Raw genomic sequence first — 16,699 nt, forward strand, 5'->3', positions numbered from 1 at the left:
GTACCTTTTCAAAAACGCCTACGTAACTTCAGAGCCTATTGGCACGTCTACCTGGCAAGTTACTGCGTGGCAAGCCTGGTCTGCTACAGCACAGTGAAAACCCTGGAGTGCCAGCAGCAAGGCAAGCTGCAGTCTGGGACTTTCGCTGTGCAGCAAGCTGATGTGCTGGAGTTTCATACCGTGGCTTGCTCCGCAGTAACTTGCTGTGTGGACAAGTCCTAAGCCCCAATTTCAAAAGTGACTTGGGGTTTAGGTACATCTGAAAATGTTACCCTATGACCTTGACTCAGCAGAGCACATGCTTAAAGTTAGGCAGGTTTAGCCCTAGTGCAAGCAGGGGCCAGTCTAGCAAAGTCAGTGGAGTTACATCTGCTTGGGAATTTGAGCACTCAGGAAGGAGAGAGAAGCAGAGGTTTTTCTTTGATGTAAAGCAGAGGGAAGAGGAGTTGTGTCTTCTGCTCACCTGTTTCCCTTCAGAAAAGCTTCTCCTCCCGTCACATCTGTATCTCCAGTTAGCATCTTGAAAGTTGACGACTTGCCAGCACCATTCACTCCCAGGAGGCCAAAGCACTGAAAACATTAAAGAGCATATGAATCCATGTGTATTTGAGTGCATGATTTGTCCTGCAGAATCTTTTATTACTGACAATGACACATAAGGCGGGAAGAAGTCGCTGGACTCTCAGAGCTCAGGGTCAGAGTGAGGGACTATAGGAAAAAAACATCTTTTTATGTATAAATGTGAGCAAATTTGATCTGGAATTAGCAAGACAGACTAACGCTGGCTCCCCCTATTCTGACAGCTGCTCTTCAGTGTAATACCACATTTTCATAGGAAGTTTCTGAACTTTTATTTCAAACTGAAATCATTTGGAAGGGAGGAGGGAACAAAAGCATTTTATCTAGTGGAATAGCCTCAGACTGCGTACCAAACACTAATGTATTTATCCTGCCACCCCAAGGGAGGTCCAGGAGTGTGATTATCCTTGTTTTCCTGAGGGATTTAGTGATTTGTCCAAGGTCACACCCAGAGTTTAAGGCAGAGCTGGGAATTGTCTTAAGCACAAGACCATATCTCCTCTTTATTACAATGAAAACCTGAAGGATTTCAGCTCTTATCCTGCTCACTACCTTCTACTGCTCCTAAATAGTCAGGTAAAAACAAACACAGATCTAGATGACCAATTGGACTTTACCTCCCCAGGAGGGATTCCAACACAGATCCGGTCAACAGCTGGTTTTCTCTTCATTCTATAAATCTGAAACCAGGAAATACAAATTAATAAGAATAACAAACGTGGGAGGGTGGGAGAAGAGAGAGAATCTGAGCCCCTCATACTTTCTAAGACATCCTTAAGGCTCCAGTCCTGATCCCCCTGGACTTGATGGCTAAACTCTCATTGGACTTCAGTGGGACAGGATTAGGCTTTTTACTACCACATCAAATCATACTAGCCATACTCCCGGAGGTAACTGGTGGTTGAGATAATCAGGGGAGCTGATTTTGGGGTCTGCACTCAGGCATACAAGGCCAGAACCTCGGCTGGGGTTAACTGGCGTAGTTCTGTTGATTTCAGTGGAGGGTCTGGCCCAGTATCTGATTGGGGAAGAAACTGTAATGCGTCAAGACAGTACCCCAGACATGTGAGACTTGTGCCCGAGATGTGTGTGTTTCTGGATGCAGATGCACTGCTGACATCCAACACATTTTACCTGATGGAAGTGAACTGCCTTTTAAGTCTGTGAATAGAACATACCTGGACCCTGACTCAAAGTCCACTGAAATCAGTGGGAGTCTTCCCCTTGACTCCCGTGGGCTCTGGATCAGGTCCTGGGTAAGCTGTGTGGTACTGGTGAGGGACTGCCCCACTCCCAACCTATCTAGGTAAGCATGAGCAGCCCTCTATCTCTCACCTTGGTCAGCTCTTTGATTTCAAGGATGTCACTCTGTCCGCCACCACTAATTATCCTCTGCCTCTCCCTGGTCACATCCTCATCCTCATCATTCACAGGAGACAACTTGGCACTGACAGGCCTTCGAAGGGGAACGAGTCAACATGTGAAAAGGAAGAGGAGAAAGCATGCTAGGTGAATGCATTACAAATGAAAGACAGAGAGGGTGAGACAGGTGTCAATCATGCACCAGCATCCAAACAGAACACACCTGGGAAAGCCCTTCTGTGTTTGCAATTCAACCCTATGCAGAAGGCTAGCAAGCTGCTTCCATCCCACTTAGGCCTTCAAAGCGAGGCTTCAGTGCACAGGCCATGTGCTGACCCTGTGCATGCCGGGGAACTTCACCCATAGCGAATGCTGATCTATTTGGTGTCAGAGATTCTATAAATGTCTCACTGTTAAATCCAGGAACATGACTCCTAAGGTCTCCAGCACACTCCTGGGCTACTGATTATTGCTGTGTTCACATAGCGTCCTCCAGGCAAAACCGATTTCACACCAACTAACATTTGCGCAAGTTCAAAATATTGCCAAGGACCAAAATGTCCTTTCTTTGAGATGCCTCCCCCAGCTTTTCTCAGGCTGGTTTGATTGGCTTGGGGTACACAGGGAGGTGGTTTTGCACTAGAAACTTTAGGCCCATTCCTGCTGCCACTCAGGTAAATGGAAAAATGACGTACAGGGTCTGGCTGCACAAGAATTTCCCACTGTCAATTGACAAGGAGATGGTACAGTGGCTGGCTGCACAAGCATCATCACTAACACAAGGTTGATAACTGTGATTGGACGTTGCTGATTGTCTAAGTTATAGCATGGGTCTTTTGCAGTATGACCGGGCCAGCTGTGTCCTCTATGTCAGAGCCGAGAGCACACCTCAGGCTTCTGTGCATCTTTCCCCCCAGCCCACAACACTGAAGCATGGTGCAGAGCAAGCTTACCTCGCTTTGATGAAGAACCTGTACTGGATGAGCACTGTGATAAGGAAGAAGACTGCCCCTTCCACAGCCATGGCAAAGAGGTTCCGTCCCACCAGATCCCAGGACAGAGGGGACACAAAACGGTTCTCGCCTGTTTGGAAAAGCCGAAGCACACAGTCAGCTTTGCACAGTGGCTGGAGAAACCAACACAAAGATGAAAGGCTCTTGCCCTGAGAGAGCTTTACAGACTCATTTTAGACAAGATGCAATGAGGGGGTGACACTAAGGGGAAAGAGAGGACAAAGATAATAAGATCACGTGGTAACCCGGTTTTGGCTTGTGCACGTAGTACTTTTATAATAGTGATATTCAGATGTTCGGTGTGCTAGGAGCTGCACATAGCTATAGTAATAGACAGGCCTGCCCTGAACAGTCTACAATCTCAATAGACAAGACAGTGAAAGGAAGCATTATCCCCACTTTACAGAGGGGGAACTGAGTCACAGAGAGATGAAGTGACTTGCCCAAGGGCACACAGAAGGTCTGTGGCGATGCCAGGAGTTGAACCCAGCTCTCCTGACTCCCAGCCCCACTGCCTTAACCACACGACCATCCTTCCTCTCAACTTGAGGCTGCATTTCACACAACTACATTTTTGTATTTTTAAAGAATCAATTGACTCCCTAATAACTCAAGCTCCCTAACAGCTGAGAACTGTTTGCTCTCTAGTCCTGGTAAGGAATCAGATGGGATAGCTACAGGCTCTGGCCAGTTCAGAGCAGACCTCTGTACTGTTTTCACTACTGTTAGCTAGGCACTAATCCTGCCAGGCCCTGTGAGCCAAGGGCCCTCAGTTCCTGGTGATTTTAATGGGAGTGGACGGTGCTCAGCACCTCCCAGGCTCATGCCCTGGGTGTCCAGCTGACGTTGTGGATCCCACACTGTGTGAGGTCACTTACCAAACCTTTCCAAAGCGTCGGCCATGGCCTGATTTTTCACCATGTCGATCAGTCCCCGCCCCAGGCAGAAGTGGGGGAAGACGAGGAAGACAGACTTCAGGATTTCATTGATGTTGTTCAGCTTCTAAAGGAACAAAAGCCAAGCACAGATCAGCCACCTGCGCTGCTTCTCAAGGCAGAGAACAAAAAGGCAGGGAGGCTTAGCTTGCGGAGGGTGACTGTCCTGCGAATTTGCTTCCCAATGGGTAGAAACAACCACTCCACCACCAACCTCTGACAGCACGGATTAGACAAACAAACCTGACAAATAATGGGAGAACCCTCTGGACATGATGATAATTGTGCCCCAGGACCCCATGGTGCAAAGCACTGTATGTACCAACATCACAAAGACAGTCCAGCCGGGAGGGCTCACAGTCCAAGATTTAGCTAATACGCTTGAGGTGAACAATTAGCGCTGGGTCGAGGTAACAGCAGAGCGATGGGGTTGCCATGCACTGTCTCAGCGCCCATAATAGTCACAGATTACCATCAGCTGAACTAATGCCAAGCAGGCATGGGATACCCCATTCCCCCAGGTCTCCAGAGGGCAGGGGACTGGTATTCTTATCTCAGCTTTCACTTCCACCTCCCAGTGAATACAGAGCTTAGCTTGTCTGCACAGCACTCAGGAGCTACCAAACTCACTTTTTTCCCTTTGACTATCGATTAGAAACAGCAGAAGAGTTTTAAGCCCCTTTCAGCAAGGAACGTAAGCACGAGTCGTGCCACTGATGTCAAAGGGGCTACTTGTGTGCTTAAAGTTACACACATTCTTACGTGCCTTCCTGAACTGAGGTCTTCTGGGCAACATGCCCCACTTGCTCCACCATTCCCGATTCTGACCACCTGACCTAGCCTTCCCTACCACTCCCCTGATTGCCAGGAGATACAGAGTGGACACTGGTTTTCTAAGGGCAATGTAAAGCAGCAGCACCGGGGCCGGGGGGGGGGGGTGGCGGCGGCGGCATTACACGTCAGTGGGAACATACGTTGTTGGTGAAGAGCTCGAGGACGAAAGTGGCCACGCTGCCATTTATGCCAATGAAGAGATTCACGCTGGTCAGCACCACGTAGGCTGTGCTGGGGATCTTGAACACAAAGGAAGCTGGGTACATGAGTGGCGTTATAGACCACCTGGTGAGCAGAAAGACAGTAACACACGTCATTCACAGCACAGTCCCCTGGGGCCTCAGGGATCCCCTCGAGAGATGCAGCCTTACCCATAGAGCAGGAGGAGAAGGGCCAGCGCAGGCAGGTTGGAAGAGGACACGTAGGACTTCTGTTGGAAGCAGATGAAGATGATGATAACCAAGGTGGCTGGAACTATATAGTTGCACTGGAAGGAGGAAGAAATAGCTCCAGGTTACTTGCAAAATAAAATCAGAAGCATCTTAATGCTCTAAATGGAGGAAATCAGGGTAAAAATATGGGAATAGAATTGAAAATTATGATGCTATCTGCTCAGAAAATAAATTTGCACATTATACGTGTTGATTGGAGAGCTGGCCAGCCACTCCACATCTTCCTTAGTCCAGCACCGGAAATGTACTGTGTACTCATCCTAGGCTGAATCGCAGCGCCCAGGATGTTCAAATAAATGAAGAGGAATAAGTCAAGGTGTTGATGATTGTCACAATTATTTGTATTAGAATAGCCAGATACGGATGAGAGGTTTTTCACATATGGGGCCCTGTTGTGCTGGCTCTGGACATGCACAAAGTGACAGCCCCGTCCTGGAGAGCTAGCAATATATTAAAAGACAAGATATAAGGTGGGAGGGGAAACAGGCATGGAAAGGAGAAGTGACTTGCCCGAGGTCACAGAACAGGCCAGCCAGCAGCAGAGCTGGGAATCAAACCCAGAGCTGCTGAGTCCCAGGGCAGTGGCCTGATCACACTGTAGAATCTTCAGCACTAGCTAATGTCAGTAAATTCCCCTGAAAGTGGGAGTTCACCATGCCCTTTCAGTAGGTGTGTGACCATATGCACACGTCTGTGTGCACACATGCATGCACCAGGGCCAAATTCAGCCCAGCCAGAACTCCGTAACTGCACCAGCTTATTCCAGGGATGGTCAGCTGTGCAGAGAGACAAATGCTGTGTTGGCAGGACAGCCAGGTGGGTGGAGCAGGGGCAGGAGCAGCTTGTCAGAACTACCAGGCACCAGAACACTCATCACATGCATCCCGTTAGGGCATGTAGAACAGTACACATTCCTTCATCCCAGGGAACTCTGCAACGAAGGCGTAGTGCCTTTGAGGCTCTGCACTGCCCCCGCAGCAGGCCTGGGCCTAACCGGCACAAGCTGGCCTTAGTTTTGCAGCGATGGGTGTTATACACATTGTAACCTGCTCTAAAGGATGAGCTCCCGGGAGGCAATCTTACCATATCCCAGACGAAGTTAGCCAGCCAGTAGATCACCGGCTTCACCCCGCTGATGAACTGCAGGTGCTTGGCCTTGCTGACCCGCTCCTGGATCAAGAAAACCACAAAGCTGGCTGGGACAAAGGACATGGCGAAGATCACACAGATGGAGACTAAAACGTCCACCGACGTGGTCATCCTGGGCAAAGGGAAATCAGAGTGGCAAGAAATTACTGCCAGAGTCTCCCTCCAGACATTCCAGTGCACATTAGCACCATAACCTGAACAGGGGCCCAATTCTGCCACCCTCACTATGCAATGGGAATGCAGGTGGTAGAACCGGGCCCTCTGTTTAAGCCCTGTTGCAGGTATGTTCATTGGGAAGGCATTGTTAGGCCGGATAATGATGAGAGGTCTTTCACATGTGTCTAAACGCAAGGGAAAATGTAGGCATTTACAGCTGGTCTTTACTCCACCGAAGATCAGATGTGCAGGGTGCAGGCGCAGGAGAGCAAAGCTCTGCCCAGCACTTTTCTAGCGTTAACAAGTTTCAGCATAATGCAGCTGGGAGAGTCAGGGACTCAGATTTGCAACGCTGCTTAGGGGATTTGGACACCCAAGTCCCATTAATGTAATGGGAACTGGAGATGCAATTCCCATAGGTGGCTTTGGAAATCTCAGCCTGGAGTGCTGCAAAATCCCTGGCCAGATCCTCAGCTGGTGACTACAACTGGCCACATTAATCCACATTTGAATCACTAAGGTATCCTGGTTCTTTTATTTACCCACTCCCCTCCCCAAACACTCATTTCTTGCAGCTTCCTTAATTCCAAGGCATTTTCTTCTCCCCTCCTTTCCATTCCCCATAGCCCCCCCGTCTCCAGCAGGCCGCCGATAATGTTCATACTAGGACGTACAGGGCGACCTCGGAGAGCTGCTGCTTGGTGAGGTTCAGCGGGTGGTTGAACGCAGTGATCCCATAGGTGCTGGGATTCTCGCTGTCCTGAAGGTTGGCCCGGAGGATGGCATTGTTGATCACATTCAGGAAGGAGCCAATGGCATGCCAGCCTTTGTTATTGAACCAAACCTGAAAAGCAACACACCAGCATCAATAGGATTGCCAGCCATGCCTACCATTCTACAGGCTCCCTCGTGTCCATAGCCAAGGGGTTCAGAGGTCTGCAGCCACTTCCGTGTGGTGGGACGTTGTACTGATTCTTCCTGCCTTTTTACAAACTATTGTCAGCCACCTCAGTGGCACAATATACGGTTTGACAAGGGCATCATATATGCCCCCTGGTCTCCTGAACAAATGTGGTAGCATCACTTCAGTTTATGAGGAACCTGGGATGAGGTCCTAAGCATGTGTGAATGGATGCATATGGCCCATGTGCACTGGGAAAGCACAATTCATGGTTCCTATGCTGGTAGCAGGTACATGCCATGATGTACTGATTTCCAAGACCTTGATCCAACATCCATTAGAGTCAACGGGCTTTGGACTGGGGTCCAAGAGGCCACTCTCTCCTGGAAAATCCCACACAGGGATGTGGTCACTTTGGTTCTGTTGGCACACGATTCGGGTGCAGTGCCCCCTGTTCTGAACACATGCTGCATACAGATCACCAATTAGAAGCAGAGCTTGGTTTAAAATGCTAGGTTCTGGCTCTGAATATCAGGCACAGCAGTGGGTGGGCAGGATTTACCTTCACGTTGTTTTTTGTGTCCATCCCTTTCATGAAGCTTCCCAAGCTGTGAAGAAACTGATCTCCAGAACTCCCCTGTGAACAGCACACAATGGCACATCTGCTTCATTCATTATAGACCGTGCAACGGATACCTTATTTATACTGGTTTCTTTGCCACAGACTGGGGAATGGGTAAGATGTCCCAGCCTCACACTCCCCCCGCACTGCAGTCCCAGGGCTCAGAGTCTGCTCCCACACTATTCTTCTGGGATGACTCCAGAGTGGGCAGGAAGTTGAAAGAGCCCCAGGGAACTCCAGAACTCTCTTTTGTGTGGTAGCAACTAACCACCACAGTCCCACACAGAACTTTCCTATTACACCAGCTCTCGGAGACACGGTGTCACAAATACTTGCCCTCCCAAGAAAATCAATAGCCTAGATTCCTTCCTGTGCCAAGATCCATTAAGTGCAAAGGGGTGGGCCGAGGCTCACTGATTCTCTGAAGCAATTTGCACTTCCCAGGCACAGGTTAGAGCAGCTGTGAGGCTGCTCTAATTTACGCCAAGTGGCAATTGGGTTGGATGGGGCATAGGGGCCCTCTACTCCTGCTCTGTGCCATCTGAGAGTAGAGGAGCTCTGAGCTAGCCAGATCCAGCTGCTATCTGGCTGTTCTGAAACATCAGAGTGGCACAGAGAGGCCAGAATGAATGAGGATATCAGGCTTGATTTTTTTCCCCCTGTTCTCATGTTGTGGTTTCTGAGACACCCAACTTGCTCTCTGCTCTCTCTCAGATTCCGAGCTGTGCTAGCTGATAGTAACTGGGATCTTTTTTTGTGGCTCCTCACTGACATCAATGGAAGCTTACTGGAGTGAAAAAGGAGTAAAAGCAGAATAAGGGCCTCAGGACTTAGTCCTCTTTAAGTCAGTTTCCTGACTCTACTTTGGGTTTATATGATCAGGTATTACGAGACCGCAGTAACCAAATGGTTCTTCTGAATTTGAACTCCCACAAATGCAGTTATATTACAACCCATGCTAGCATAATGTGGCTCAGCACATGGTCCTTTATCTCAAGCAGAGGAAACTCATATTTTTAGACCCAAAGGTCCCGGGGTTCAATCCCTGCTGGCCACACTCCCTCCCACCCCCAGGGCGGTACTGGGATATCAGCACATTCTGAGCCCATACGAAATTGCTCTTCACCTTGGCTAGCTCCAAGATTTTCTTCACTTGCTTGATGGCATCACTGACTTCATCGCTGGGAGGAAACAGGAGGGAACTGCTGGCGCCCACTGAAAACCCACCATACCTGAAAGCACAGACAGACAAGATAGTGAAGCACAGACTGACTCTACAGTGTCCTCCACAAAAGGCCCTTTTTTATAGCCTGTGGCTTTTAGCTTGCTGCTCTGTGCTGGGACCTAATACCTCAAAGTTAGGCCTTCAGTGGCAACTTGAAGTTTACATTTGTTTGTTAAGCTTCCATTCGACAGGAGCCTCTCGGGGAATCCACACAGCCCAGAGCAGTGAGCCTGCCATGCAGACATGCCCGAACTCTCATAGCAGCATGCGCTGAACCAAACAGGACTCCAGCTCGCTGAGCTCTCAGAGGTGACAGCAGGACAGTCAGGGTTATTCCTCCAAGAGCTGTGCTAGATTTGTGATTAATTCCCCCAAACAAAATTAGATCTGACTGTTTACAAAACTAACCTGTGGCCTTTCCACACTGCAGTCCAACCTTTTAGTCTGCTGCCTTTCATCGGGCTGGGGTTCGAGGAGGGGGAAGCAAGGCAGAGAGCAGCTACCGTTCCACTGTTAACAGCAAAGTGGGGTCCTCTCTCTGGCTTGGCTGATCAGTGCTCCCCTGGCCCCTCTTAGGATGGTGCAATTGATTGTACTAAGGACCCGATCCCGCAAGGGCTTGCGAATGAGCATCCTGCTAACTGGAACTACTCACAGTAGCAGGCGGTGTAGTAGGCAGACAGTATTTGCAGGATTGGGCCCTTGACTGCTCACAAAGCCCAGTGACTAGGGAAAGGATCAGTAATTGTGGATACTATTTCTAGTGCAATGCTAAAAATAATCATTTCACTGAAATATTTCTGGTGGGTTTAGATTTTGAAAAAAGCTTCGTTTTACAAAAACTAAATTTAGGGGCAAATTTGACCAGACAGCAGCCCACAGAGCATGGCACTCAATGGGTTAATGAGCTCCAAGCAACCTAAAGAAGGGACAGTAACTTACCTGAACTCATTCACCCAGATCTTGTTCCTTAAACTGGGAAGGCAAAGAGAAGAAAACAAGTCTGTTATTTATGAGATGGGCCATCAGTCAGACCTACTCTCCAGCCACATGAACGCAGACTGTAAGGAGACAGTCGTGCACTAATGACCCGGGTCAGAGTAATGCTTTGTGTGACTCCGAGGAGTTCAGTTGTGTCACCCGGCAGAGGAGTTTGCCCTGATGCTTTACACGGATATAGCAGCTCCTGGGCTCACTGCTGCACCACTGCACTGCACTGCCTTGGCCCACGGGATAAAGCAGAGATGGACCTGAGCTGGAATTGGACTCAGAGATGCTTCTGAACTTGGCTGACGTTCTGGGCTGAGCCCACTGCCAGACTCATGTCCAACGAGCTGCCTTTGCATCCCAAAAGCATCAGAAGCTGCTCAGAAACCGTAGCCGGGGGCCGGTGGAGTCTCCATCCCTGACAAGACTTAAATCAAGAGTGGGCGTTTTCTAAAAGCTCTGCTCTGGGATTATTTGGGGGAAATTCTCTGGCCTGTGTTACACAGGCGGTCAGGCTGGATGATCACAGTGGTCCCTTCTGACCCTGGAAGGGACCCAGCAGTTTCAGGCCATGGTTTTAAAGGCCTCATATTTTACTTCAGGAAGAAACATTTCAGCTAGTGGAGTACTTTGCTGGAAACACTTCCTGCTGATTTGGGCTGGCTTGCACCAGCCATTGAGAGAACAGGCAAAGTGAGTTCGAAATGTAGGGTCTGATCCAAAGCCCATTGAAGTCAATGGAAAGACTCTACTGACTTTGCATCAGTCCCTCCAAGGTGATCGGGAAGGGACTGTTAGCTCTACACAGGTGGGTCTAAAAGAGCCTAAGTGAGTACCAGGGAGTCGAAGCTGGGGTGCGCCAGGAGAAAGCGCAGACTAGACTCACTGAGCCTCCCATAGTGTCACCTCTGCAGATGGCCCAGAGTTTAAGGCTCTCTAGGGGTCAGAGTCACCCCATGGGAGTTATGTGGTGCACAGGTCTCTGCACAGGGGCAGCAGCAATCGCCAGGGAACAATGTCTGTAATAGGCACCTTTTCCCAATGATCTGCGCGTAGGTCTTCACCAGATAGTCCGATACGTTCCGGCCCGTCAGGTTCTGCAGGATGTCGCCAGTGTTCTGTTCTCTCTGGTGCCAGGGGGAAGCAGAGGGACTTGGAATCAAGGATGTTTTCCTTGGCTTCATGCACATCCCCCCAAAAGACCCAACCCAGCCGCCCGTGCTCCACACACATCCCCGGGCTGCCTGGGGCTACCGAGCAGCTGGGACCTCTCCTACCTGTGGAAGAGGCAGCCCCCCGGCGCCAGGTGGGCACACAGGGAGCATTTTCTTGATCTTCTCATTGCTGCATTCGCAGGCCGGGGAGGGGTTCTCCATGGTCCAGTTGCCGTTCAGGAAGATGTCCAGGACCGCGTCGGGGACAGAGGCGGTGGTCCATTTATCCTCTCTGACCAGGCAAGGAGTGTCTCTGCATGAGGCCAGAGCCAAGGCAAATGCGACGTTTTATAAAGACAGGTCAGTTGGCTCAGGGGCGGCTCTCCCAGTTCGGCTGCCCCAAGCAGGCGCTGCCGAATTGCTGCCGCGGCAATAGTGGCGGTGCTGCCGGCCAAAAGCCGCCACGGCGGGAAGAGCGGCGGAGCTGCCGCCAAATTGCCGCTGCGGGTCAGGGACTGCCGCCCCTTTCTCACTGCCGCCCCAGGCACCTGCTAGCACCTGAGTGTGCTACATTATGTAAATAGTCAGTGCTGGTCAACACACGGATGGAGTTTTCTGAAGCGCTCAGCTTGGGCCTAGCTCTGCTCCCACTGAAACCAACAGTCAAACTCCCACTGGCCTAGCCTGGCTCCCGTGGAAGGCAAAGGGAAAGCTCTCAGTAACACCAGTGGGAGCAGAGTCAGGCCGACGCCAGGCTCTCTGGACAATCCCACCCATTATCATTCCTCTCTGGGGAGCTTCGAGACCTTTATTTAACTCCGCCTCACAACCCCCAAGAGAGCTATTTTGTGGAGCGGGGACGCTGACACGCAGAGGTGTTTACAGGCTTGGGTGGGCCCTGAGTGCCAGCTCTGCCTTTGGGGTGGGCATGGAGCTGCACTGCCCCAGGGTAGCACCAGGAGGCAGTGTGTCTCGGAGCTCCCGTTCACGCAGGGTGAGTCTGCCTGCTACTGCACAACTTTGCAGGTGCAGATCATTACCCCCCATCAACCGGCCTACCGCACTGCCTGATGTGTGGGGCAAGGACCTATGGCCCCATCACCTCCCTACCCAGTTGGGGGCAGTGACTTCAGTTCTGGGTGACCAGATCACACAAGGGTTGGTGGCGGGGAGGGTTCTCCTTTGTGCCTTCCTTCCAGGCCCAATCGGGCCATAAATGACTTGCCCAAAGCCACGCAGCAAATCCGTGGCAGAGGCCTGTCTCCAGGCCTCCCATCCCGCCTGCTGGCCATGAAAGCCCACTCGTGGAAGCCACACACACAGAAATCCTGCAGAACACGGAGCAGAGAACTGTGGGAGCAAAACAACTAGACCAAGGCAATGATACACTGCCATGTGGCCAGTCCGGCTTTTTCTTTTCAAAGCCAGAATCCCACTGCTAGTAACCTGGGGACACCCTTACGTCTCTATCCCGGTCAATGACAGTTCCCAGCATGCTGCCTGCATGGAGCACGAGCAATGGTCTGGGAAACCCTGGGGGCAGGTTCTTGAAGAGAGAAGGAAAGAGGTTGTTTTCACAGTACACGACTGCACCCCTTTGTGCTCTGTTCTGCCCTGCGGAGCGAGTAGCTCCCACTAAAGTCTGGGTCAGTACTCGCAGTGAGCAAGGGGAAGGAAAAGGTAGGCCTGAGCCTGCAACCCTTCCTTATCTGAGTGGCGGTGCCAACAAAGGTTGCCACCATAAATCAATACTTTAATACAACAAAGGAGGCAAGGGTCCTACACCTCTGAAGGAAGAGCTTTCAGATGAGTCCAGGCCGCTGGGATCAGGCCTTCTGCTTGATATTTCCCTAAGCTGATCGCTACAGCTGCTTCTAACTAACCTCCGCCATTGCTCTAATACAAACACCGCACCCACCATGCTGAGGTTACGACCCCTGAAAGCGGATTCGGAGGCTGGTGGCAATGGCAGCTGTGATTTATGTGACACACATTAACAGCATCTACCGGTATCTCAAAGCAGCAGCAACATCCAGTGGCTTAGAAATGACAGAGCTACTCCTTGCGCCTACCCTTGCTCGGGTTCTACTTACGGAATGGAGTGTCCTTCCACACAGCGGGTCCCAAAGCCGGGTTCATTGACAAGGGCGTTCACAAGCTTCTGAGTGCCTGCATCGTCTGGGGCGTCGTTGCTATGGGCGCATCAAAGAATCACAGTCAGGGCACCAAGATAAGGCATGTGCAGCAAAACCAGCAACATGGCAGGGCAGAGACACAGGCGAGAGGGTAGGAAAAGGAACTGGGTGGAAAGTTTCCTGTGTGGAATGTGTGTGTTCTCTCTCTCTCTCTCTCTCTCACACACACACACACACACACACGAAAAGTACTGTAACATTTGGAAAGAGTTTGGGATACTTTTAGCTTCTTTTCTGTGTGATTTAGCATCTGAGAACAAAGTGAATTGAGATCTGAGGAAGAAAAGTGCAAATAGTATTCTATTCCTCCTGCCATTCAAACTCACTCTTATTTGGAGCTTGCCTTGTTAAAGCTACAAACAGGCCAAATGGTGCCTTTTCCTTACACTGTACTTTGGAGCTACGCACACAAATGCAAACTTAGGTGATGAGACCGTAATGGTGAATAGAGAAAGCAGAACCAGTCCTAAAGAATGTTTTCTGGTCATTTGAAAGGTACCTGATAAAAGTGTACTGCTCATCATACATCCAGGGCTGCAGTTCCAGGCTGGGGTATTTCCCAAAGGGAGGTACGATCAGGCTGAACATGAGAGCAATGCACACAAACACAGCTGGCAGCACGATCTGAAATCACAGGGGAAGAGGCAGAGCCACCTTTAAAAGAACTGCCCCCATAGGCATCAGCCACCCAGAGTGATGCATTTAACCACTCGGAGACACTGGCTGTGTTTCAGTGACCTCTGCAGGAGCTGCTGCCTGGTCTCACCTGGGCGAAGAAACCCTTCCTGCTGCGCTTGGCAATGAGCAGCCTCTTCCACAGCAGAGCTACGAACTGCTGCCGGATGAGCTTCCAGCCCTTCATCTGGTAGGAGCCTTTGCCATCCACCCCACTGAGCAGGTCTGTCTCTCTGGATTCTGCTGACAACGAATGATACAGGACTCTCACCCACATAGAAACAAAAGCAGATTTCCTTCTCCTTCAGAGGCTGCTCCTGCTTGTGCAGACAGAACCCTGGTGGCTGCCCATCTTCTTACCACTGTGTCTCCTAGACACGCTCTGAGCACAAAGGAGTGTGGCGTGCAGTGGGGCCAGGGGAAATGATCTCTCATGAATATGGATTTGAGTGTTTATCTTTCTGCATCACTGAGGCTGAGACTACTTCTCCAGACTACCTTCTGATCTGGCTGCCATTCATTTCCAAAGGGAACTGGGCATCCAAATCACACATTGCCTGATGTGTGGGGAACCTCACTGTTGGAAACCTCAGCCTTACAATCTATACCAGTGGTTCTCACACTGTGGGTCACGACCCCCTTTGAATGGGGTCGCCAGGCTGGCTTAGACTTGCTGGGGCCCAGGGCTGAAGCCCGAGCCACACTGCCCAGGGCTGAAGCCAAAGCCTGAGGGCTTCAGCCCTGGGTGGCAGGGCTCAGCTTCCAGGCCCCCGACTAGAGGCCGAAGGCCTTGAACTTCTGCTTTGGCTCCCCTGCCCGGAGCAGTGGGGCTCAGGCAGGCTCAAGCTTCGGTCTCCCCTCCTGGGGTCGTGAAGTAATTTTTGTTGTCAGAAGCGGGTCATGGTGCAATGAAGTTTGAGAACCCCTGCTCTATACTATCTATTGATTAAACCCCTCTGGGAAGCAGAGGTGGGCCAAACCAGAAATGCCAGCTCTGAACATCCCCAAACATTGAGGAAAGTTCCACTCTAGATGGAACTTTTCAGCCCTGGTCCACCTTTCATTATAAGGTGTCTTATAACAGACAAAGGTGCATTATATATTTATCCTGAGGATTAAGAATATTAACTTGGCCATAAGGAAGGGTAGATGCATTTCAAAGGGCAGGGGAATGTTGATATAACAGCCGAGATCCAGCAACATCTGGACATAGAAAGATCCTGCTTGAGTTATTGTGGCTAGGTCACATTGCCATAGTCTAGATGTCACTATGGGCACCTCTCTACTATAAAATGTCCTGACGCAGTGCCTATGAAAATCACTGAAAAAGCTCCCATTTGACTTAATGGGTTTTGGGTCAGGCCCTAAGTCTGTCCCTTTTGGACAGACTGTCTCAGGCATATTCACACATTAGATTCTGCAGGGCACCAGAATGAGTTAGGACATCTAGCACTGATGCATAAACAAACCTTGTTCCTCTTGCCTTGGCCCATGCAGGGAAGCAGAGATTAATAAACATCCTGCATGAGGATGGAGCATCCAAGGTTAAGTATGTCAGGAATTCTAGCACACTTCAACAAATGCAGGAGAAACTAATAGGACATTTGCTGGAAGGAATTTAAATAGCGTCCAAAACTCTTCCAGGGTGTGCTGGTTAGTTCGTTTAAATGCCCTCATAAAATCTAGTATTTCTTGCATTGTGATTCACCCAAGAACATGGACAACGAACACATTTCTTTAAAACATTAATATTTTAGAACTGTAGATTAGTAATGAGGCACAGACAGACAGCTGAAATTGTTGCACTACAGCTCCTTCCATCTTTACCTGGATCTATATCTGAATCATTAGGGTCGAAAGCATCATCTTCTGTGAACGGATGAAGGCAGCTCTGTCTGTCTCCAAAGACACGCCTGTTCCTTCTTGCAGGTAATGTGCCATCTGAAGAGGACAGCACATGTTAGCTGATTTGCTCAAGTTAACAGAGACAGTGAACAACCCTATTCTTCTATGAGCCCCAAGCACTGGGAACTGAAGTGTCACCAGCAAGCTACTGTATAGAAATCTTCACTGAATATTTGCTTTCAACTTTTAAGAAGTTCCCATATGCAGACTGAACAGCTGTAGACTGCCTCTGAGCTGCTGCTAAATTAGCACCAGTGCGGGGAAATGTAAAGTGCATTGATATGTAAAGTGAACCCATGTGCCAGGTTTCATATGGTGTCCAAGGAGCTTACTTTTAAGAACACTTCAAACGTCCTGTTTTTTCATTGATCAATTAAAATTTGGGGGGCGGGGGGATAATCCTAAAATGTTAATTCAAGATGTATTGTTACATCAAGCAGAATTTGTTCTGTGTTTCCCAGGAACAAAGAGTCTAGTGGAACAAATTCGTGGTGCGAAGAGCAGCATTTGTAGTGAAGCGAAAAGTCAACTGAACATAGACACTGTCAGAGCTGA

At 49.9% G+C, this 16,699-nt stretch overlaps 1 protein-coding gene across 7 annotated transcripts in view; it reads right to left on the reverse strand.

Annotated features, from left to right (window-relative positions):
- ABCA1 (ATP binding cassette subfamily A member 1) overlaps positions 1 to 16,699 on the reverse strand; it is a 136,074-nt gene that overhangs the window by 9,623 nt on the left and 109,752 nt on the right. For 4 of the 7 annotated variants that reach the window (XM_037902325.2, XM_037902323.2, XM_037902324.2 and 1 more), the window contains 18 exons: positions 16,067 to 16,180; positions 14,331 to 14,482; positions 14,064 to 14,188; positions 13,463 to 13,561; positions 11,493 to 11,682; positions 11,248 to 11,342; positions 10,171 to 10,203; positions 9,130 to 9,235; positions 7,944 to 8,018; positions 7,155 to 7,324; positions 6,259 to 6,436; positions 5,095 to 5,210; positions 4,864 to 5,008; positions 3,833 to 3,956; positions 2,895 to 3,024; positions 1,915 to 2,035; positions 1,197 to 1,259; positions 464 to 570 (listed from right to left, as the gene is read on the reverse strand). In XM_037902325.2, the coding sequence (XP_037758253.1) occupies positions 464 to 570; positions 1,197 to 1,259; positions 1,915 to 2,035; positions 2,895 to 3,024; positions 3,833 to 3,956; positions 4,864 to 5,008; positions 5,095 to 5,210; positions 6,259 to 6,436; positions 7,155 to 7,324; positions 7,944 to 8,018; positions 9,130 to 9,235; positions 10,171 to 10,203; positions 11,248 to 11,342; positions 11,493 to 11,682; positions 13,463 to 13,561; positions 14,064 to 14,188; positions 14,331 to 14,482; positions 16,067 to 16,180 (2,143 nt within the window). The remainder of the gene's footprint in view (positions 1 to 463; positions 571 to 1,196; positions 1,260 to 1,914; positions 2,036 to 2,894; positions 3,025 to 3,832; positions 3,957 to 4,863; positions 5,009 to 5,094; positions 5,211 to 6,258; positions 6,437 to 7,154; positions 7,325 to 7,943; positions 8,019 to 9,129; positions 9,236 to 10,170; positions 10,204 to 11,247; positions 11,343 to 11,492; positions 11,683 to 13,462; positions 13,562 to 14,063; positions 14,189 to 14,330; positions 14,483 to 16,066; positions 16,181 to 16,699) is intronic. The other 3 variants (XM_037902328.2, XM_043547633.1, XM_037902329.2) reach the window with 2 other exon arrangements.

This window comes from Chelonia mydas, chromosome 5, assembly GCF_015237465.2.
Source record: "Chelonia mydas isolate rCheMyd1 chromosome 5, rCheMyd1.pri.v2, whole genome shotgun sequence".
NCBI classification, from domain to species: Eukaryota; Metazoa; Chordata; order Testudines; family Cheloniidae; genus Chelonia; species Chelonia mydas.